This window comes from Peromyscus maniculatus, chromosome 21 (assembly GCF_049852395.1).
Source record: "Peromyscus maniculatus bairdii isolate BWxNUB_F1_BW_parent chromosome 21, HU_Pman_BW_mat_3.1, whole genome shotgun sequence".
NCBI classification, from domain to species: domain Eukaryota; kingdom Metazoa; phylum Chordata; class Mammalia; order Rodentia; family Cricetidae; genus Peromyscus; species Peromyscus maniculatus.
Genome location: NC_134872.1, coordinates 25,338,571 through 25,361,458, shown reverse-complemented (window position 1 = coordinate 25,361,458; position 22,888 = coordinate 25,338,571). Strand labels below are relative to the sequence as shown.

At 48.2% G+C, this 22,888-nt stretch overlaps 1 protein-coding gene across 4 annotated transcripts; it reads left to right on the top strand.

Moving 5' to 3' along the window:
• Positions 1–345: 345 nt before the first annotated feature.
• On the top strand, positions 346–16,353 carry LOC102903561 (phenazine biosynthesis-like domain-containing protein 1). Of its 4 annotated transcripts, XM_042266683.2 has the most exons (10): positions 357–497; positions 1,415–1,483; positions 4,412–4,511; positions 5,190–5,288; positions 5,903–6,012; positions 6,114–6,143; positions 10,064–10,155; positions 10,541–10,719; positions 13,766–13,828; positions 14,970–16,353. In XM_042266683.2, exons 3-10 carry the CDS (start codon positions 4,451–4,453, stop codon positions 15,080–15,082), a joined length of 747 nt encoding a protein of 248 aa, XP_042122617.1. In that variant the 5' UTR covers positions 357–497; positions 1,415–1,483; positions 4,412–4,450; the 3' UTR covers positions 15,083–16,353. The 4 variants fall into 4 exon arrangements, with proteins under 4 accessions (XP_006972799.1, XP_076413272.1, XP_076413273.1 ...); XM_006972737.3 differs by lacking the exon at positions 1,415–1,483 and having other exon boundaries at positions 346–497; XM_076557157.1 differs by lacking the exons at positions 1,415–1,483; positions 5,190–5,288 and having other exon boundaries at positions 346–497.
• The last annotated feature ends 6,535 nt before the right edge of the window (positions 16,354–22,888 follow it).

The window sequence follows — 22,888 nt, the reverse complement described above, 5'->3', positions numbered from 1 at the left end:
TGTGCCACCATGTCCTGTTTAAGGGCCACTGGGGATTCGATCCAGGGCTTTGAGCAAGCTAAGGAACACTAGCAACTGAGCTGGATCAGCAGCCTTCTCTCCTTCAGTGCTGGGAGAGAACCCACGGCCTTGTGCACACCAAGCAAGTGCTCACTTGCCCAGCACTAAGACACTCTCTGCAAAGGTACTTCAATGCAAAGGCTGAAAAAGTTAGAGGAGGGTTGGTGTCTTTAAAGGGAAATATGTTGGACTAATTGTTTGACTTTGTTATCTAGGAACCATTAACTGCATGCATGTGTGCACCAGTGAAATATTAACTTTCTGGCTTTTTTTTTTTTTTTTTTTTAAGACAACAGAAAGTGAAGCAGGCTCCCAGCAAGGCAGGGACCTCCCAGACAGAGCTGGCGAGGAAAATGAAGCTCCCGATTTTCATAGCAGATGCATTCACGGCAACAGCTTTCCGGGGTAATCCCGCTGCCGTCTGCCTCGTGGAAAATGTAAGTCCTCAGTTCTCAAGGGCCGTGCCTGGAATCCTGGATGTGTGCAGAGCCCATGACTCATGTAGAAGAAGTGAGACCATCCTGAGTGTTCGCCACTTTGGCTTGTGTTCTTTGTTCTTTGTCACAGCGGTGACGGTCGTGACTTCAGGTTATGCTATATATTATAACCTAGGCTGAGTCAGAACCACAGAGAGTCCCACGCAGGGGAACTGGAGCCGATTAAAGAAGCAGCAGCTGGGAGTCGGGGCTCATATGCCTGTAACTCTGGGGTTCCAAAGGATAAGGCAGCAGGATCACGACTCTGAGGCCAGCCTGGGTTCTAGAGGAGGTCCTAGACCAGCTGGGGGCTATATGAGGAGACCCATCTCACAAAATCAAAAATGAATAGATACGCAAATAATTCTAAAAAAGTAGGGGGAGGGCTAAATGCTAAATATGGATCTTATTTTAGGGACTCTCTCCTGGGGGTTGGGAGAGGGCTTAAGGCAAGATCAAGATTTGCAACCCACGGTGACCTTAAACTCCCTACGTAGCCCAAGCTATCCTCCAACTCCGTCTGTCCTGGACTCCTCCGCGCTGAGGGGTTGCAGGCGTGTGCCGCCACGCCTGCCTCTAATCTTCCCTAGGCCTGGCTTACAACAGCCTGTAACTCCGGCTCCCGAGGATCTGACACTCTCTTCTGACCTCCGGGAACACTGCACTCGTGTGTACAAACCCAGACAGTCTGTCTGTCTGTCTGTCTCTCTTTCTCTCTCTCCAAAGGCTCTACACTCAAGTGTATACTGACAGACAGACACAAACACAGACCCACACATATACCCTCTCTCTCTCTCTCTCTCTCTCTCTCTCTCTCTTTCTCTCTCTCTCTCTCTCTCTCCAAATAATCATCAAAATATTAAAAAATATCTCTTTAGGATCAAGAAAATAAGGTCCTTGCAAGGAATTAAAAAGAAACAAGGAGTTGATCTATAGTTCCTGGAAAAGTGAGTTTCCGAAAGTCTTCCTTTTATAAATAGCTCTTTTTCATGGGGGTGATAGCTCAGCAGGTATAGTTCCTTGGCACCAAGCCCGAAGGCCAGAGTTCAATCCCTGGTTGTCACATAGTGGAAGCAGAAAATCTCCTTCTGCATGTAGACCTCTGAGCTCATAGGCGTGTGTTGACACACATGGGCCTCCCCCAAATAAATGAATTCGTTGACTTTATATTATTGATTTTGATTAGGATAGTTGCTAATAAGATAGTTAAATATTCCTTGGCCTTCTGGGTGAATGTTGAATTGTTTCCTGGGTCGTAGGAGGCAGGGACCTTCCTGTGATGGTTTACATTGACGGTCAACTTGACAAGCTCTGGAGTGGCCTTAGAGACACATGTCTTGACATGTCTGTGAGGGGGGCCTCAGATAAGTTTACTTGTATTGGAAAGACCCACCCTAACTGTGGGTAACACCGTGGGCAGTGGATGAAGTCCTGGGTGTGTATTGCTTGCTATGAGCATGGCCTGTCAAAGATCCGAATGCTCAGAGGCGTGGGAGTTGGCAAAGAAGTCCCTGGGTGAGGCTCGGGGAAGTGGCAAAGCATTCCCGTGGTCTGTGTGCGAATGCTGACAGAATGTCTAGAAGCATGGGGCTTCAGCTCCCTCCTCCTAGGTTTGGTCACAACAACCTCAGACCATTCCCTACAGAGATGTGGCACCCACAGTAGCTAACCCCTCCTCCCAGGGCTTTACGTAATAAACATGCCGGGCTACTACTACGTCCAGTATTAGCAGGTGCCCTCCCACGGAGCCAGCCCAGCCCACCCCATCCCAGCTTTTCTGCGTGTCTGTCTGCCATTTCTTTACCCCCTCATCTCCCCAGTCAGATTTCCAGGGCCACGCTGTGGCCTGGAAGGACAGCACAGTGTCTTGGGTGAGAATCCTTGACCCCACAAAAGAAGAAAGCTGGGGCGGGGGACGGTGGGAGCCATGAGTGCCTGATGAGCAGAGTCCGGTTCACTAGGGTTCAAGTCTGAGCACCTATGTTGAAAACACCTGTAATCCCAGCATTCCTACCATCATAGGGGAGCTGGAGACCAGAGGGTCACCTGGAAGCTTGAAGGTCACCCAGGGCAGCGGCCGAAGCCAGAGAGCCCTGCTTCATGTTCTGATCTTCACCAGAAAATTGTCCTCTGGCCTCCATAGCCCTGCCTGCCCTCTCCCATCCCACATCTTTCTCATTAAATACATTTAGTAATTGGAAATTTAATAGTTATTTATTAATCAAATGTGTTAATTTGAAAACTATCGCCCATGCTTCCTGGCTGTGGATGAAGTGTGTTTGGCTGCCCCACACTTCCGCCGCAGTGAGTCTAGTCTCGCGACTCCAAGTCAGAAATGTATCTTGGGCCGCAGTGGGGCTGGGGTGGGCGATGAAGACAGGCTCTCTCTAGGCAGTCATGTAATAATAGCCTTGATCTCGAAAGGATTTAAACACTCAGCTTTCACCAGATAGTAAGAATTGGCACGATGCTCTAAAGTCTCTTCCTCGCCAGGACGTAACATCAGTACAATTTTAACTTCATCTTTCTGTCTCTGCTTCCCAAGGAGTGGGACTATAGACATGCACCGCTGTCCTCAGCTTTATTTATTTATTTAATGGTTTGAAAGGTCGGCGACATGGCTCAGCCAGTGAGGGGGCTTGCTGCACAATCCTGACGACCTGAGTTCAATCCCTGGAGCCCAGTTAGAGGCAGACGGTGAGGGCCAATTCCAAAAGGCTGTCTTCTGCCCTCTGTGTGCATCCTGTGGTATGCACGCCCCAGAATATTAAATTAATTCGTTGGTGTAGAAGAAAAGGCTTTTCTTATCAGACACTAGCATGGGTCTCATTTGAAGTACTGTCACGTGTTGGCACCGGAGAAGCATTTTGTAGGTACTAGTGGGTTTAACTGTATATAAAAATAATAATAATAATAATAATAATGCTGGGACAGGTGAGATTGTTCCTTGGCCAAAGGCACATGCTGTCAAGTCTGACGACCAGAGTTTGATCCTCAGGACCCACATGAGGGAAAAAAAAAAATCAACTTCCACACATTTTCCTCTGACCTTCACAGGGGCACCGTGGTATTCAAAAGCACACATACCCAGCCCCCCTCCCACAATTGTAGTATTTTTTTTTTTAAAAAAATGTAAATGTAGGGGCTGGAGAGATGGCTCAGCGGTTAAGAGCACTGGCTGCTCTTCCAGAGGTCCTGAGTTCAATTCCCAGCAACCACATGGTGGCTCACAACCATCTGTAATGAGATCTGGCACGCAGGCAGAGCACTGTATACAAAATAAATAAAAAAGAAAAGAAAAAAATGTAAATGCAGAGAAAAACAGTAGGTGGGGGTGGTCACACACACCTGAAATCTCAGCGCTTCGGAGACCGAGGAAGGGGATTGTGAGTTTATAAAGCAGCCCCTACTCCCGGCTAAGGTAGAGGAATCACAAGATGCCCACCTGGGCATCTTAGAACTTGTCTACAAAGAAAAAGTAATTCATTCATTCATTAAAAATGGCTGCGGCCATGGCTCAGCGATAGAGCGCTTGCCCTGCGTGCGTGGAGCCTTAGGGTTGATTCCCTGCACTTGGAAAAAGTGGACAGAAAAGTGCCCAAGATCTTTAGCTGGACAACAAACGGACACAGAGAGGAACCTGGCCCCGATGCTCTGGGTTTGCACCCCTGTAGCACTCATTGCACATTTGTGATTCTCAAAGGTGCTGTGGGCCTGGCTATCTGAAAAACTGTCTGTCCTACCATGCCTCCAATTCCTCGGCCCCTAACTTGAATTTCACTAGTCCACCGCTATGTTAACTAATGGTAGTTGGCCATGCATGGAAGTCTGGGTTGTGTTTCCAAAGTCTCAATGACCTTTTCTTCCTAATTAAGACACTGCCCGAAGACGCCCATCAGCGCATCGCGGGGGAAATGAATCTCTCCGAAACGGCTTTCATCAGGAAACTGCAACCAAGCGACAACTTCACACAGAGTAACCGCACATTTTCCATACGTTCCTGGGTGGCCGTGGAAGCCGAGACTCAGGAGGGAGGTTTAAGGAGGTGTTTGTGTGTGGTCTGCCTGCAGGTAGCTCACATGGGTTTTAGTTCATCTAGGAGAAGGTGTGTTGAACTTAAGTCTACGTTTATAGTGTAAGGTTTCCCCACCTAACGAAGGTCATGTATTGGAAAGTGAGTCCCCAGGGTAGCACATTGGTAGGTGGATCCTAATAGGAGAAAACGGAGTAATGTCATCTCTGAGGGCGGGTTGGTATCTCGGGAGCCGGCTTCTCAGACAACGGTGTTTGGCGCCCTCATGTGCCTGTGCCTTGCCCTGGGCTAATGCACTGACAGGAGGCTCAGCAGGTGCCGGCCCCTAGACCTTGAACCTCCAAACCATCGGGTCTATAGCAGATATTTTCTCAAAGAGTTGCCCGATATGTGGAGTTCTGTTATAGCAACCCAAACGGACGAGGAGGGTGTTGGCGAACCCACTGGTTCTTCTGCAGACCTAGCCGCGGGGGAGCCTGTGGATGTCTGTCCGGTCTGTGTTCGTCCTTTGAGCACGGTTTGCTGTTAACCACACCAGGGAGGGATGTAGGAAGGAAGATGCTGGAGGCTTGCCTGTATGCGGGTCTGACGTGTGTCTCTTTGGCTTTCCCCCCTTGAAGGTGCCCGATTTGGACTCAGGTGGTTTACACCAGTGAGTGAGGTTCCTCTGTGTGGCCACGCCACCCTGGCCTCTGCTGCTGTGCTGTTTCATAAAATAAGTAACGGGAATTTTACTTTATGTATGCTTGTGTGTACGCATGTGTGTATGTTGTTGTTTTCCCTGAGCCGGGGTAGCCCTGGCTATCTTGGAACTCACTCTGTAGACGAGGCTGGTCTCAAACAGAAATCTTCCTGCCTCTGCCTCCCCAGTGCTGGGACTGACGATGTGTACCAAGACACCTGGCTCCCGTTTGTATGTTTTTTCTGAGACAAGTATTTATGTATCCCAGGCTTGCCCTGGGTTCTCTACGTAGCTGTGGAATATCTTGTGCTCTTGATCTTCTTGCCTCCATATTTCCAGTCCTAGGATTCCATGTATACACCACCAGCACTCTAGAGGTAGAGGCAGGTGTCTCTTTGTGAGTTCAAAACCAGCCTGGCATACATAGGAAGTTCCAGGCTAGTGGGGGTTCCGTAGTTAAGATCTTGTCTTGAAAAATAAAATAGAAAATATTTTTTAAAAAACATTTAAAATAGGCTGGGATGGTAGCCTACAGTGTTAGGTCATTTGCCTTGAATCTGTGTGGTGCTGGATTCAATCCCTAGTACTGGGGTTAGGGAAGTCCCCTGTACCAAGCTTATTTTCCTGATTCTTGATTCCTCCTCTGTCCAGAGAACACAAACAACACCCTAACCTTTGTCACTATGAGTGGGGAACTAAAGGCCAGAAGAGCAGAGGACGGGATTGTCCTGGACTTTCCTCTCTACCCAACCTCCCCCCAGGTTAGCTCTTTCTTACTATATTTACATCGAATTTTATTATCTACAATTACTGCTCCCGGCTCTCCTGTTCAGCAATGACGGTATCTCTTTTCCTCTTCTAGGACCTCCATGAAGTAGAAGACTTGATAAAGGTTGGTGGGAAGAAGCCAGTTAGAACCACGTGGTGTGGTTCTTTTGTTCATGTTTGAACAGAAAGAAAGCTCTGGTGTGATTGTTTACCGCTCTGATTGGTGGTGTGAACCTGGGTGAGCTGGGTCCGTAAATGAGGAAGACTAAAGTCTCATGCCGTAGCCAACTTTATTCAGAGCATCAGATGAATTCATCCTCCGAGGGTTAAGATGAGTCACCTGGGTAGAGTTTACAATCACAAGGACAAGCCACACTTGGCAAAAACATGCTTTTCCATAAAGACATATAAAGCAATGGCAATAGCCAGTTGTACTGAATAATCTGAGGTTAACTCAGTCCTATCCACTGCAGCTGGGAGGGGCACAAAAGCCCATTCCAAGAGCAATTCAGTGTTTTTGAAGAAACGAAGGTCAGAAGACTCTTGTCTTGTTGTCTTGGAATTTTCTCACAAACACTGACAATTGCCCATGCATGATTCCATCCTTGGACTGTGTTCTAACATAATGTGATCCCCACAGATGGGCCTCTTACCCATTATAATCACGGCAGTGGGATTCAGATTAGGATGTTAGTATTGTGTCTATTTGGTAAGATTGATCACTTTCACTGAGTTGTAACCACTGTGTAGCCCAGGCTAGCCTTGAACTTGCCATTCTCTTTCCTATCAAGTGCTTTCTGGGATGACAGGTTCATGCCATCACACCCAACTCATTTAACTATGAGCAATATAACCTCCATCGAGAGACAGAGTGTTTAGGGTGGAGAAAGAGAGAGAGAGAGAGAGAGAGAGAGAGAGAGAGAGAGAGAGAGAGAGAGAGAGAACTCTGTAAGAGGCAGTGGAAAAGAATGTCTCATCCTCAGCCCCTTTGAACAATGAAAGGTTGGATTTCTGTTCATTCCAGCAGGAAGGAGAAATCAACATGGATGGTGGTGGGCCCATGCAAGTTCAAGTAGGAGAGATGGGCATCTTCTTTCTTTAAAAGTTCCTTCACAAGTTCATAGCTGTATATGACAAATTTTGGTCTTTTTTTTAGCTCCCACTACCATTCCTCTCCTCCCTCTCCCAATGAAACACTTCTTCCCAACGGTTTCTCTACTTTTCACACCTGTGTGTGTGTGTCTGTGTCTCTGTGTATGTGTGTTTCTGTGTGTATGTGTGTTTGTGTGGGTGTCTGTGTGTGGGTGTCTGTGTCTTTGTGTGTGTGCCTGTGTCTGTGTGTGTGTCTGTCTGTCTCTGTATGCGTCTGTGTGTGTGTCTCTGTTCGTGTGTGTATCTGTGCATGTGTGTCTGTATGTGAGTGTCCCACTGAAGTTTAGAGTTGCTTGTATGAACCCTGGGTGGTGGTGGGTGTTATCTATTGGAATCTGGATAATTTATTAGTGGTCACACCACTGACAGAATGACACCCTTTCTTCAGTGGCCATTAACTGGCAACAGTCAGGGGAGCTGTGGACCTCATGAGCTCCTCCCTCACCTATAACGAACTATTGACCAGCCTGATGTTTCGCAGACAGCCACAGCTGCTGTGATGTTCATGAACTCATGAGTGCAGTGGCCACGTCGTGTCTAGAAGACGTCTGCAGCACTCTTCCCCATCCCTTGACTTTTACGCTCTTCCCACCTCCTCCTCATGTTCTCCGAACCTTGGGAATAGATAATAATAGATGTCTCAGTTAGGGCCAAACACTCAAAGGCCAATTAATCTCAGCTTTTGACCAGGGATGAGTCTCTACATTAGCTACCACTTACTGAAAAACTAAGTTCCTCTGACAGAGGCTGAGGATTGCACTAACCTAGAGATATAAACATAAGTATTTAGAAGGTTGTGTGACTCGTGTCCATTTGCCAAAACCACGGTAGGAGGTCCCTTCTCAGGGCCCATGACCTTCCCAGCCGTGGGCACTTCACAAGGTGCACAGAATGAGTTCCAGCCTGTGAAGCAGCCTCTAGTCTACCGAGAGAGTGGTTGATTACCCCCATAACAGGCATGCCACTGTGGCACCGGCATTGGATTTTCTACAGGAAAGACCAGCCCATGAAACCTGTGGAAAGAAGGTGGAGAGAAAGGTTGGGAAATGCTGGCAGTTGTCACTGTCATCGTTTGAGGGGTGGACAATGAGAGTGAGGAGGAGGCAAAGAACGTCTACCCAGTAAGGACAAGAGATATAGCCTGGTCTCCTTGTGGGTCTATAGGGTGTGAGCCATCATTACCTCCATCATTAAGAAGATGGCTATGAGAGACAGCCTGCTCTGTGGGTGGTGCCACGCGCTGAGTGTTTTACCCACACACACGATCTCATTTTATTCTCAATGTCACCCAGTGAGGTAAGTACTGCAGTTGTCCTGTGGAGGTCCTAGAACCCCAGATGCATAGGGGAAGAAGGAAGGGACCATATCAGAGCAAGGGAGGTCATGAGAAAAACATGTTTGGGACTCTGCTGAGAAGCCCTCCATGGGTGTATGACTAATTCTTTTCTCTCCTGCTGTTGTGGGTCTGACTTTAACTGGGAGATGTGAACACGTGACTGTTTACCCTAGAAGGGCACACAGAACAGACTAAAGAAACAATTCCATGGAGTCTAGCTTGGTGAGCAGATGACTTTGTTGTGATCCCTTCCAGCAGCGTGGGTTACTCAAAAGAAACTGAGTGACTAAAAGACCCTTTCCAGCGTGGGGGACGGCTCACGGAAGCTGCATCCCTGGAGCTCCCTGTACCATCAGAGTTCCATCATAGAGTTTTCACTCTAGAACAACTGCTATTGCTTTTATAGCCTTAGGGACGAGCCTTGTGAGTCCTGTAATTTTCTGGACTTCCTGGACTTTGTAGGTTTCCTTAGCTTCTTGAGTCTGAGGAGCCTTCCTCCTCTCCCCAGGAGGGAATATTTCAGTTGGGAGGAAACAGCTACACAACAGCAGACAGCATCCAAGGCAGAGAGGCCTCAGCCATGGGAACTGGAACATCTCAGGGCGTAGAGGTGAAGCCATGCAGTAGTATCACTACTCCAACCTGAGGCTGGGCCTGGTACCAAAAGGAGAAAACTAACACCTGCAACTTGTTCTCTGACCTCCACACTTGAGCCCACACACATACACACACACACACACACACACACACACACACACACACACACACACACAAATAAATAGATAAATTAAAAAAAAAAAAAAAACAATCCCAGAAAGCCTCCCTCCATCACCAGGGTTTACAGGTATGTGCACGTGGCCATACCTGGTTTTTTACGTAGATGCTGGGGATCCGAACTCAGGAACTCAGGTTCTCCAGCATGAGCAGCAAGTATTCTCATTTGTCTCTTCAGACCCAGCCTCCTTTTCAGCAGAGTCTTTCATTGTTCTGGAGCTCACCAATTAGGCCAGGTCAGCTAGGCAGCAAGCCACAGGGAGCCTCCTGTCTGTCTCTCCAACGAAGAGACAGCAACTGTTGGTCACCATGCCTGGCCCAGCGGGGGCAGTGGCACACTTCTTTAATCCCAGCATTTGAGAGGCAAAGGCCAGCCTGGTCTACAGAGCGAGTTCCAGGACAACCAGGGCGGTTACACAGAGAAACCCGGTCTTGAAAAACCAAAACAAGCAAACAAACCAACCCCGTGGATGATGGGAATTGAACTCAGGCCCTCATGACTGCAAACTGGGCACTTTACCAACCAAGCTGTCTCTCCAGCTTGACCATGAACGTCTCCTCCCTTTGCCTGGTTTATGGTTGCTATGGCTCCAGGCACGCTGGACAAGCCATGGTGTGAGGTTGGAGGTCACAGCACATCACAGCACAACTTGTAGGAGTGTGTTCTCTCCGGCCATTTGGGTCTGGGTGACTGAATTCAGGTCATGAAGCTTGGCAGCAAGTACCTTTACTCATCCAACCACCTTGTCGGCCCTCTGAGGCACTTCTGATCTGTTTCACAGGCAGCCATAGGTGACGACACCCTGGTGCAGGATATCCAGTACTCTCCAGATACCCGAAAACTCTTGGTCCGGCTCAGCGATTCTTACAACAGGTAAATGCCATGTTTAACCATTTATACGCCAGCACCCAGGTTTCCAGCTCCGCTTTGCACGACTTGCCTTTCTTTTCTTTTGAGACGGGGTTTCTCTGTGTATCTTTGTGCCTTTTCCTGGAACTCACTCTGTAGACCAGGCTGGCCTCAGATTCACAGAGATCCACCTGCCTCTGCCTCCTGAGTGCTGGGATTAGAGGCATCTGCCATCATGCCTGGCCCAAACACTTTCTTTCCCAGAGGCAGATGTCAAAGGCAGGCCCCCCTTTCCCTCTGCTGAGCCATCTGGGCACAGCCCAGCCTCTTTCCCATTCTGTGTGTGTGTCGGGGGGGGGGGGGTGGTCTGTGAAATGCTTGTTCCTAATCCATCCTGTTTGTGCTCAAGGTCCTTTCTAGAGACCCTGAAGGTGAACACAGAGCCTCTGCCTCGAATTGAACAGACAGGGAAGGTGAAAGGACTCATTCTCACTCTCAAAGGAGAGCCTGGGGGGCGGACACCCCAATATGACTTCTACTCCCGGTACTTCGCGCCATGGGTTGGTTTGCCTGAAGACCCCGTAACAGGTACTCTTTCCCTAAAATCAGGGGTGGGTTAACCAGAGGAGGAACACAAACAGCTAGCTATACACTGTGGTGCTTGGGGTTAGCAGGGTGACAGAACCGCCTGGGAGATGGGCCTCTGAGCACACCTCTGAGGGATTATCTTGACTAAGTTAATTCAAGTGGGAAGGCCTAGCTTAATCCCCGACTGGGATCCTGGCCTGGCCGGGCGAGACAGGCTAAGCAGCAGCGGTATTCACTGCTCTCTCTTCACTGTGGACGTGATGTGAGCAACTGCTGCAAGTTCCTGCCGCCTCGACCCGGAAGCCATGAAGGGCTGTGCCTTGAACGGCGAGCTAAAATGACTTCTTTCCTCCTTAAGTTGCTTCTGTCACGGTATTTTATCCCAGCACCAGGGAGAGAAACGAAAGCAAATAGCCTTCATGTGACGCTCCAGATGCCTTGCTTTGATTTTGTTTTCTGAAGTAGGGTTTCAGGTAATGGGGCTGGTCTCCATGTAACCTGGGCTGGTCATGAACCGAGGATGACTTTGTCCCTCTGCTGTCCTTGCCTCTACCTTCCAAGTGCTGGATGACAGCCATGCACCAGGATTACAGCCATGTGCCGTCATGCCCCGCTGGGTGGTTCTTTCCATCTTGCTTTCTCTCCCTCCACTCCTTCACTGAAATCTTCTGTGAAAAGATGCTGTAGAAAGGAAGCGTTGCAGCCCTGCCTTCCTGGTTCTTATCACCTGGACAGGTGACAACCCGTGAAAGTCTCGGTCCCTCCTCTATGTGATGTGAAGAATACCTCAGAGGGTTAGGTCAGCCCAGCACATGCCCAGGGGGACATACAGTGCCTGGCACATGGCAAATGCCCAACAAACATTAGCTATGTTTAGTCTCTGCCTCTTTTCCTTCCTCCTCCTCTTCCTTCACCTCTCCTAATGCCGGAGATTAGACGCAGGGCCACTTTGCCTGCCAGGCAAGCGCTCTACCACAGAGCTACGTATTTCGCTAGCAACGCACCCAGATCCCTGAGCCAACACTTGCAGACCTTGCGCCAGCCGGAAGCAAAAGAACGACATCAAAGATGGGCAGGAATGTCACACCCTACACTTGTACCCTCTTTGAGAATCGTGATCTTTGTGGCCAAGGGCCGGGGTGCCCGATGGAGGGGGCTGCTGGTGGAAATGGAGTTCAGGGCTGAAAGGGGCCGGGCAAAGGCTCCAAATGCGAGGAGCTAGGATGGTCAGGGGTCTTCATGGAGTTCCCGGAGGGAAACAAAAGGCACGAACACAAAAGTCAGCAAAGTATTGTGTAAGATTGGGGGAAATGCCCACAGCATCCAGGAAGCCCACTGAGTCTCTCCCACGTATCTTAGTTAGGTTTCTATTGCTGTGATGAAACACCATGACCAAAAGCAAGTTGGGGAGGAAAGGGTTTATTTGGCTTACACTTCCACATTGTAGTCCATCACTGAAGGAAGCCAGGACATGAACCTGGAGGCAGGAGCTGATACAGAGGCCATGGAGGGGTGCTGCTTACTGGCTTGCTCATCATGGCTTGCTCTGCCTTTCTTATAGAAGCCAGGACCACCAGCCCAGGGATGACACCACCCACAATAGACTGGGCCCTCCCCCATCAACCACTAATTAAGAAAATCACTTACAGCCAGATCTTACAGAGGCATTTTTTCAATTAAGGTTCTCTCCTTTCCAGTGACTCTAGCTTGTGTCAAGTTGATATAAAAGTCGCCAGCACACCATGGCAGCAGGCACATACATAGCTGCCTCCCCAAGACTGACAAGCAGCACAATTTCATGTGTATTGTTTTCTAGACAGTGATGGTCTTTGAACCAGCTAGGGTAGAGTGGGATTGAGGGGCCTGATACATGGAGCTTTTGATGGTCAGTGTTGGGCAAAGCAGAATGTACGTTACCATACTTAGACATCCTATAATGCTCAGTAAGCTTGTCTGGTAGGGGAGAAGAGAGAACTTTTTTTCCTCCTCCCTAAAGACTTTTCAGCCAGTTGTAAGTTATAGCTTTTTTATTTTCTTCTCCCTGCTCCCCTCCCCTTTTTTTCAAGACAAGTTTCATGGAGGCCAGTCTGGCCTGAGACTCCCTGTGTAGCTCATAAATCTTCAAAACAGGCTTCAAAAATCCCTATGTGGGACCACAGGTCTGCACCACCATGCCTGGCATGGCTTTATGTTTTGTTTGCGTTCATATGTAGTCTCTGATCTACTTCTAGGGTACAATCACACAACTAACTAAGGAGATAAACTTGGTCTATGGAAAGCTTGTCCCGCACACTGAACAATCGCAAAACCCTGGCTGAAAGGAACGTTCTTTTTGTCCACCAAGCCCTACAGGGTTGACCCTGTGTCTGAGTTCCTCTGCTTGTATATCTGCTCTAGAAGGAAGGAGGTATGTTCCCTGGAAGTTATTGAGAGATTTATGTGACGGCCTCGAATTTCCTGTCAAGAGCTGGAGGGATGACTGAGTGGCTAAGAGTGCAGACTGCTCTCGCAGAGGACCCGAGTTCAGTTCCCAGAGTTCATCTTAGGCGGCTCTCAACTGCCTCTAACTCCAACTCCAGCGGAAAGAGCTGACAATGGATGGTAGAGCCAAATTAAAGCCCAAAGCCAGGTGTGGTGGCACACCCCTGTGATCCCAGCACTCAGGAGGTAGAGGCAGGAGGATCAGGAGTTCAAAACCAGCCTCGGCTACATAGAGAATTCCAGCCAGCCCGAGCTCCATGGGACCCTGTGTCAAAAAACCAGTTAGGGAATCCCTGGAGTCTAATCCTTCAAACACAGACATAGCTGATGGACATTTTGGGAGAGCCGATTCACCACACACACACACACACACACACACACACACACACACACACACCCCTCCCTTACTGCACACTCTGCTGTTGCTCGGTCGACATTAGGATTAGATCATCTAACATTCAGTCAACTTAAGTGACTTTATCACTTAACACAATTAGCGACACACACACACACACACACACACTTCCATTTCCTTCGCCTGTTCTCACATCGTCTTACTTTTCAGGATCTGCGCACACCGTTCTCAGCAGCTACTGGTCCCAGCAGCTTAGGAAGAAAGAGATGCGAGGTAAGAGAAATACTTCCCTCTCTCTCCTCCTCTTTGGATGCTTGGGTGTTGAACTCAGGGTTTTGCAAATGCTTGACCATAGAGTCATAGCCCCATCCCTCAACTATTTGGGACAGGGTCTTGCTATGTAGACCAGGCTGGCCTCTAATTTGCATAAACCTCCTAAGGGTTGGGATTGTGCAATACTATGCCCAGCTCAAATTTCTTATTTGCCCCATTTTAGGCTTGTATCGATTCTTAAAAATGTAGTAAGATCTGAGCTGATCGGTGGTGGCACACTCCTTTAATCCCAGAGGCAGAGACAGTCAGATCTGAGTTTGAGGCCAGCTTGGTCTATGGAGCTAGTTCTAGGACAGCCAGGGCTACACAGAGAAACACTGTCTTTAAAAAAAAAAAAAAAAAGCGGGGCGGTGGTGGCGCACGCCTTTAATCCCAGCACTCGGGAGGCAGAGCCAGGCGGATCTCTGTGAGTTCGAGGCCAGCCTGGGCTACCAAGTGAGTTCCAGGAAAGGCGCAAAGCTATACAGAGAAACCCTGTCTCGAAAAACCAAAAAAAAAAAAAAAAAGGAGATCTTATATTATCACTCATGTGAAATATCCCTGATACATCTCCCCTCCAGTGCCCCCCCCACTCCCAACCTTCTCCACCCCTGCCTCCCCAACACAGGTATTTCTAATACAGTAAGTGCTTAATAAATGCTTGATGAGTATAATTAGCTTGCTATGTAACTTTTGAGATCGATGCTCCCTTTTCTCTGTCCTGGGTGAGTGTAATGACTTCCTGGGTGCCTAGAAATCTGAGGCCAGGCCTCTTTTGTGGGCCCGGCACATAGGGTTACTTTCGTATGCTATGAGAAAACAAACTCCCTCTGTTTAATTCAGAGCTGAGGGTGGGGTCTTCTCAGATGCCCACTTAAACGGCCCAGGAAGGGAAGGGCTGGGCAGCGTGTGCACATCAGTTGTATGTGGACGGACCTCTGGGTCTGCAGGAGGATGCGGAGAAGGTAGGGGTGCACACATGGAGGAATTTATTCTGGAAACTGGCCTGGGAGGAGTCCTGGGTTGGTGACAATCAATCCTTCACGGTGTGGTCAGTCACAGCGAAGTGCTCTGAACTGACCCCACTCTGTGTTCTGTTTAGCCTTCCAGTGTTCCCGCCGAGGAGGGGAACTGGACATTTCCCTGCGACCTGATGGCCGAGTTGACCTGAAGGGTGGCGCTGCTATTGTCTTAGAGGGCACGCTCACAGTCTAGAGACACCTGTGCTGGGCTGTGGCCGCGGCTGAACACAGTGTTTTCTCTACACCAAAAAAGCAAAGCAAACAAGAAAACAACAAACACCCAGAGCTTGCTTCAGCGAGCTCACCGAGCAGCGCCCTCAACCCTCTTGTGAAGAACAGAAAGGAAGCCAGTTGATGGAGAGGAGACAGCGTCTCCAGACTCCTTAGCTGGTGATGGGCTCAGGCCTCTGCCTGTGTGTGTCTCCAGTGGCCCACAGCAGAAAGTGATGCTGTCACTTCTTTCGATTATGACTGCCAATCAAAATGAGAGATCCATGGAGAAAAGCCAGATGAGGCCATTTCAATTTAGGCATGGGCACCTGATAGAGTATTTCACAGCCATTCAGGAAAATTAACAGCTCTGTGGAAGTGCAGTGTTGCTAAAATCTTTTCCCCATACGCAACAGAAACATCTCCTCCCTATCCCCTGAGCTTCCAAAGACAAACTGAGTACAGTGCCACCAAAGTCCCCCCGGGCACCCTTGAGCTACTGGCCTGACTTACAGAGCGTAGGGGAGGGGTTCCTTACAGAAGTGTGGGTGCGCTCCCCTGAAATGTGGCACTCGGAAAGGCTTTTATCCAGCAAGGATGATAACTTTCCTATAGCCGCACAGATGGAGCCCCACTTCCTTAGTCTTCACGGGCCTGTACCCTAGCCTCTTGCTGGGGCCACGTGTGATTAGGGCAGCATTGTATACCACAGGAGGAAGGGAGAGGCTGGATCCTCAGGTGAGGGTCCTGCGACCTCCCCACCGCTCTGTGAGGAGATGTAAACAGTTAAGGAGCCCAGCTGCGATGATCGATGATCATTTGCAAGTGGGCACAGCTGAACTCCTGAATGTCGCAGTTGCTTGGCACAGAATATCATCTCCAGCAAACATGCAAGAAAACATCTCACGATGTAAGAATACCAAGAAAGAAAAGTCGAGTAGACTGAAAAACTGTGAGGGTGGTTGTCCTGTGACGGTGGGGCATCTGGATTTGTATGGGCTGAGAGGACAGCAAAATGAAACAGTTCATGTTGGGGACAGTGTAATTTCAGTGTGGCTAAAAAAAAAATGCTTTGGGGGCCAGCAAGATGGCTAAGTGGCTAAAGTGCTTGCTGTCAAGGCTGACATCCTGAGTTCGATTCTTGGGACCCACACAGTAGAAAGAGAGAACCAGCGTATGCATGTTGTCCCCTGACTTACACACACCCACACATATGCACGCACAAACAAAATAAATAAATAAATGTAATAAAAATCATTCTCTTCATTTTTGCACTCACGTATAATAACTAAAACCTAGGACAAAACTCAGAAAATTAATAGAAGAAAGGACGTATTAGGTGGGCTGGGGGCTTGATGGATCAAACACTTGCCAGCAAGCCATATGACTTGAATTTGGGTCCCTGTAATCCATGTAAAAGATGGATGCGGTGTCAACGGCTGTAATCCCAGTATACCTTTGTCCTGATGGGAGAATTCAGCCAGGCGGTGGTGGCACACACCTTTAATCCCAGCACTTGGGAGACAGAGCCAGGCGGATCTCTGTGAGTTCAAGGCTAGCCTGGTCTACAGAGTGAGATCCAGGACAGGCACCAAAACAACATGAAGAAACCCTGTCTCAAAAAAAAAAAAAAAAAAGATGGGAGAATCCGCCCAGTACCCCTATCTTCCTTCCCCATTCCCTACCCCCTTCCCACCTACCTAGAAACTCACGTCCAACTAGCTTGGCATATACAACACAGTGGCCAACACTTAGACTCAACCTCAAACAAGCTAGACAGTGAGAGCTAGGACTATGGGAATTTGCCACCATACTGCCAGGCACAATGGTCCTTGCCTGTAAACCTAGCACCAGGGAGGGAAAGGCAGCAGGACTAGAATTTCAAGGCCATTGGTGGCAGCTGCCCCGCCAATGAATTTGAAGCCAGCACGAGCTCCCTGAGACCCTGCTTCAGAAGCCCCAACCTACAACAAACCTGTTAAAATCTATAGAAAGGACTTGTGGGCGGGGCGGTGGTGGCTCACGCCTTTAATCCCAGCACTCAGGAGGCAGAGCCAGGCAGATCTCTGGGACTTCGAGGGCAGCCCGGGCTACCAAGTGAGTTCCAGGAAAGGCGCAAAGCTACACAGAGAAACCCTGTCTCGAAAAAACCAAAAAAAGAAAAAGAAAAAGAAAGGACTTGGGAATCACAGCAATTGTAAATCATCCCTAGCAGAAGAGGAAGGGGGAGGGGTGGTTTCCTCCCTGAGCACGATCCCTCCGTCAGCATCAGCACCATATGGGAACTTGCTAGAAAAGCAAAATCACCGGCCCTCTTCTGGACCACCCGGGTCTGGAGCTCTGAGGACTGAGGTCAGTACTTTGAGTTTTAACAATCAGTCCCTCTAGGCGACGGGGTAGTGTGCGGCTCGCCCTGCGCTCAGGCTTCCAGATGTAGCGGTCATTTCCATCACTCTCTTGACAATCGCCCCTGCGGCTCAGTGGCATTTGAACGCAACAACCCAGAAGCTCTCCGACGACGGCACCGACCGACTCGCTGCCGAAAAGTGCACTTTGGCACGGCCTGGGTTTGTGTCGGCTTCCGCCTCCGTCCAGCAGAGAAAAATTAGCTGTGCTCAGGTGGGAGCTCTTCTGTAATGTGCTAGCAACAAACAGATTAGTCAATCAGCCATGATTTATTCATGAAGAATTAATTATACCTGGTTGTGCACTTCTGATAGCTAAATGGAGCTCTAAAGGCGTTATTTTAACAGTTGTCATGGTGCTAATTGGAGACCCAGAAGAATCGCTAATTAAACATGCAAACTGTATGCAGGACAAGTTGGGTTGCTGAGGCCACAAAAAACAAACAAACAAAAAACAACAACAAAAAAACCACCACTAATTTTTAAAGGGGAACCAAAACAAACTTTATTTTATGCGACATTAAGGAGTTCCCTTGGCCGTGTTAATTAATCACAGTCAGGCTTTCCAGCAGGGATTGGATCATACATCAATGTATGTACAGTTCTTTGGCTAGGCTCTGTGAAGGGGGACTGTATGGTTTATCGTTTGTTTATGCTTTCTTCTGTTTGTGATGATTTCCCTGGTTTCCAATTTGGGGCTACGCATAAAATTGATATGAACGGGGGGGCTGGAGAGATGGCTCAGTGGTTAAGGGCGTTCCTGTGCAATCATGAGGGATGGCATTCGGACCCCAGCACTCCCAGTAAGTAACAGGCTGGGAATCCCACAAATAGCTGTAACTCCAGCTCTGAGGGATCCAACATGCTCTTTTGACCTCGGCCCGCACAGGTATGTGCAACCACACATGTACACACACACTCACAGACACAGGACTACATCAAAATAAATCTTGAAGAAGTTGTATGCTTGTTTTTTCTAGGCTCCCACACTTTTTTACTGTGGCCACTACCCCTTAGAATGGAATTACTGAGCAATGGCTTTAGCATGTTTAATGCAGACACTGTCAATGGACTTCTAATATAGGCGAAAGGGCTGGAGATGTAGCTCAGTTGGTAGAGGACCCCCTCAGCACGCATGCAGTCCTGGGTTACTGCCCCCCAACACCCCCCATGCCCCCGTACCACTTTAAAAACTGATGCCATGGTGCACACCTGTTATCCCAGCCATACTGATGAACTGAAGCGATGAGTTGATACAGGAGTAGTGCCAGTTTGAATAGAATTTTGATGACTGAGGGGTTTTAATAAACATAATAAGAGGTCGCGATAGAGGTTAGTTTCGTGGACAAAACGTAGGTAAAGGCAGGATAAAATGTTGCCCCCGCTTCTGACAGAGCAGAGGCTGCGGAGGAGAAGACATAAGACAAGGAAGCGTCACACAGCGGGAACACAGGAGTTTCCATGGAGGAGCCGTATAGATTGTGGCTTAAGAAAAACAACTGAGGGGACAGGGGCTTGGCCCTGCCTCAACTAAATTACCAGGCTTTGCTGACTCCCCATAGGAGGCCTTACCCTTTTGGAGGAGGGGGTGGGGGTCAGGCGGCGTGGGGGGAGGGGCTAGGGGGAGTGGGAAGAGGGATGAGGGGGGACCTGTGGTTGGTATGTAAAATGAAAAAAAAAATTTTTTTAATTAAAAAAAAGAAAGAAGAAAGAAAAGAAAACAATGGAGTCCCAGTAGCCCAGCTAGCTTAAACTCTTTTAATCATGTTGGGAGATGTGTTCACAGGTTTCAGAGTGCATCACAGCTGAAACAAAGCTTTAAAAATAACTTAAGGTAGCCAGGTGTGGTGGCGCACACTTTTAATCCCAGCACTCTGGAGGCAGAGGCGGGTGGATCTCTGTGAGTTCGAGGCCAGCGAGATCCAGGACAGGCACCAAAACATGACAGAGAAACCCTGTCTCAAAAAAAGTAACCTTAAAGTTAAATTAAGATGTTTTTGTTAAATAGCTTTGAGGTGAAAAATCCAAGGAAACCATCTAAAGTTTTAAAAAGGCACATAGTTGGGTGAGGGACTCGTTAAGGTCAGGGAACAAGAGCAAAACAGCCTAATTATTATTAGCTGACGTACCTTTCTTGCTAGGATTGGTTGGTGATCAAAGGTGATTATTAATTCCTGTACCCATTTCTGCCCTCAGCTTCCTGATGTAAAAATCTGTTGGTGAGTGGTATGCACCCTGAGGAGTTAAAGTGGAGATGACTGATCATTTTTCATATATAAGAGCTTAGGTTTGTGATTCGTCTAAGATTTCTTATAAAATTGCCCTTTGAGATAAGTAATAAAATGATTGGTCCTGGTGCTGGAGAGATGGCTCAGCGGCTAAGAGCACTGGCTGCTCTTCCTAGAGGATCCGGGTTCAGTTCCCAGCAATCACATGACAGCTCACAGCTGTTTGTAACTCCAGTTCCAAGGTACCCAACATCCTCATGCAGACAAAACACCAATGCACATAAATAAAATAATAATGATAAAATTATAAAAAGAAGCGATTGGTCCTTTCTTTGTAACTATAAAATGCAGCCGGCCAGCAAAAGAACTGGCTGAGAAGAATACCTTGCCTGCTCACACTCTGTTACAGTATAACAAGTTGCTTGGGTATGAATGTAGGTGGGTTCTTGGGATAACTTGTTTTTTGTTTTTTTGTTTTTTTTTTTTTTAAATATTTTTCTTCTTTTTTTTTTTAAATTATTTATTTATTATGTATACAGTGTTCTGTTTGCATGTATCCCTGCAGGCCAGAAGAGGGCACCAGATCTCATTACAGACGGTTGTGAGCCACCATGTGGTTGCTGGGAATTGAACTCAGGACCTCTGGGAGAGCAGCCAGTGCTCTTAACCTCGGAGCCATCTCTCCAGCCCCGGGATAACTTGTTTTTAACCTGTAATACATAAAATGTTTAATCATGTAAGGGAGATGGACAACATGCAGTTTCTTACCTGTATTCATTACAATCATTCACTTGAGAAATAGAATGTAACCACATGGTAATTTTTATATTGCTTCAAAGATGTTGCTGGGGTATGTAAGCTGCAAGGGAAAGAATAAAGTTAGTTAGAAAGAAATCATCAAGAGAGACAGAAGGGAAACATTTGGATAGAGGTAAGAAAAGAAATAAGGAACTGAGATGGAAGACGGTAGAGACCCTAAGAGTGTGTGTGTGTGTGTGTGTGTGTGTGTGTGTGTGTGTGTGTGTGTGTGTTCTCTTGCTGGCCCCAGAGAGTTAAGTTTAGCTCCCCCTCCCTCGCCAGCCTCAGAAAATTAGGTTTTACTCCTTCAGATAAAAAAGTCCAGGTCTGCCAGCTCCACGGGCTCCCCATCAAGTGTTTTATCACAGCAACACCGACCTGCCCAACGTCACACTTAGGAACGCAGCGCACTGTAGTGTGTCCATTGTCTAGTGAAGGCCTGTGACTGACTGGGCACTTCCATCTGTTACTGATGCCACCTTCACGTGAGCGTGATGTGGAATATTATTTTAAGGTGTGTTACTTTTGTTTATGTTGCATTTGTTTAACTCCATGAAGCTATGTTACTGTGTCTGTGTACAACACCTGATGGTCTAATAAAGAACTGAATGGTCAATAGTGATGCAGGAGAGAGAAATAGGTGGGGCTGGCAGGCAGAGAGAATAAATAGAAGGAGAAATCTGGGAGGAAAAAGGAGGTAGCCAGAGAAGGAGAAGGACCCAGGGACCAGTCACCCAGCTACACGGCAAGCCACGGAGTAAGAGTAAGATTTACAGAAGTAAGAGAATGGAAAAATCCCAGAGGCAAAAGGTAGATGGGATAATTTAAGTTAAAGAAAGTGAAAAGTTTTTGGACCCCACCTCTCTGCCGACACAGCAATCCAAATCAGACCAAATTAGAAAAAGTCCCAGTTTAATGGGTGAAGCGTTCCTGAGTGGTTCTTCACCCCCACCCCCAGAGAGGAAAAAGGGACAAGAGACCGAAAAACCACCTGTCTGTTTTCTGGGGGAGGGGGGGCAGTTTAAATACTCTGTGGGAGTGGTCTTGAGCATCTCTGGGGGAGGAGCCGTGTTTCACGGGACTTTCTGAGGGGCAGGGTCTGGGCAGACAGGTGGGGCTCCCACTAGAACATTAAGCTGGCAAGAAACAAGCCAAGCTAAGGCTGGGCATTCATCGTTAAGAATAAGGCTCCGTGTGTGATTTATTTAAAAACATAAGTTTTTAAAGGAGCAAAGATGTCTTTGAACCATCGTCACCAAACACATGGATCATTATTAGAGAGAATTAAAAATAGTCAGCCCACTGAGCCAGGAGAAACTTTCAAGGGACATGTAAATGCCATCTTCCAAGGACTTCGTAGGCTCTCACCCATGCTATGCAGACGAGATGGGCCACACGCTTTCTTTTGTAGCTGTGCACGGTTTGGAGGACAACAGTGTTCCTTAGCTTTCCGTCTTCTGGAACGGTGCCCAGGACTCGCTGTGGTCCTGATGCTGCTTCACACTCTGGGGAGGCCAGGGTGGCTGTGGCTAGGGGTGTGTGACCTGTGACTTTGGGCAGCAGCCAGCCGAGGTTACCGCATTCCCGTTGGGCCAGGTTATTTTAAGGTACAATAGACAGTTTGTGAATCTCACCAGCCAACCGGAGGCTCTTCCCAGCTAAAGTCATGATTTCAGCAGAAAAGAAAAGAAGGGCTAAGTTAAAAGCCAGCACCTGCTCTTCTAAAACTGCTTTTCGGCAGGTACCAGCCCCAGAGAGTCGGCAGATGGTTTCGAAGCCTGACCTTAGTAGCCCTTCATCAATCTTGAGCTGGTTGACTCTCTCAGGCTTCCCAGGGTACCCAAGATATCTTTGATGTAGTTACTACCTGAAGACCAATTAATTAGCCCACACCGATTCTGTTCCATTTTCCTAACAAAGCTAGGAAGCATTGGCTCAGCCTGCCTGGGGGGGCTTCATACAAGTCCATTAATGACTGTCAAGCCGGACTCGGGCACTCCTAGAAGATGGAGGAGAAAGCATCCTTCTGCACCACGGAGAACTGGTGATCTCCAAGGCCTGCAGCTAGCTCTCCTGTGCTGAATGCTGTGCCACAGGGCTCCCCATATTTAAAAACTTCCGTCCAAAGCATTGGACCTACCAGCCACGCTTCCCATCCCATCCCAACCCATGGCTGCCAGGTTCTCATGAGGGAAATAGCTACCTATCGCTCTTTATACATTTTTTTTCTTTTAGATTTATTTTATATGTATGAATGTGTACCACACGAGTGCCTGGGAGTTACAGATGGTTGTGAGCCGTCATGTGGGTGCTCGGAAGTGAGCCCAGGTTCTCTGGGTGCAAGAGCAACTCCTACTC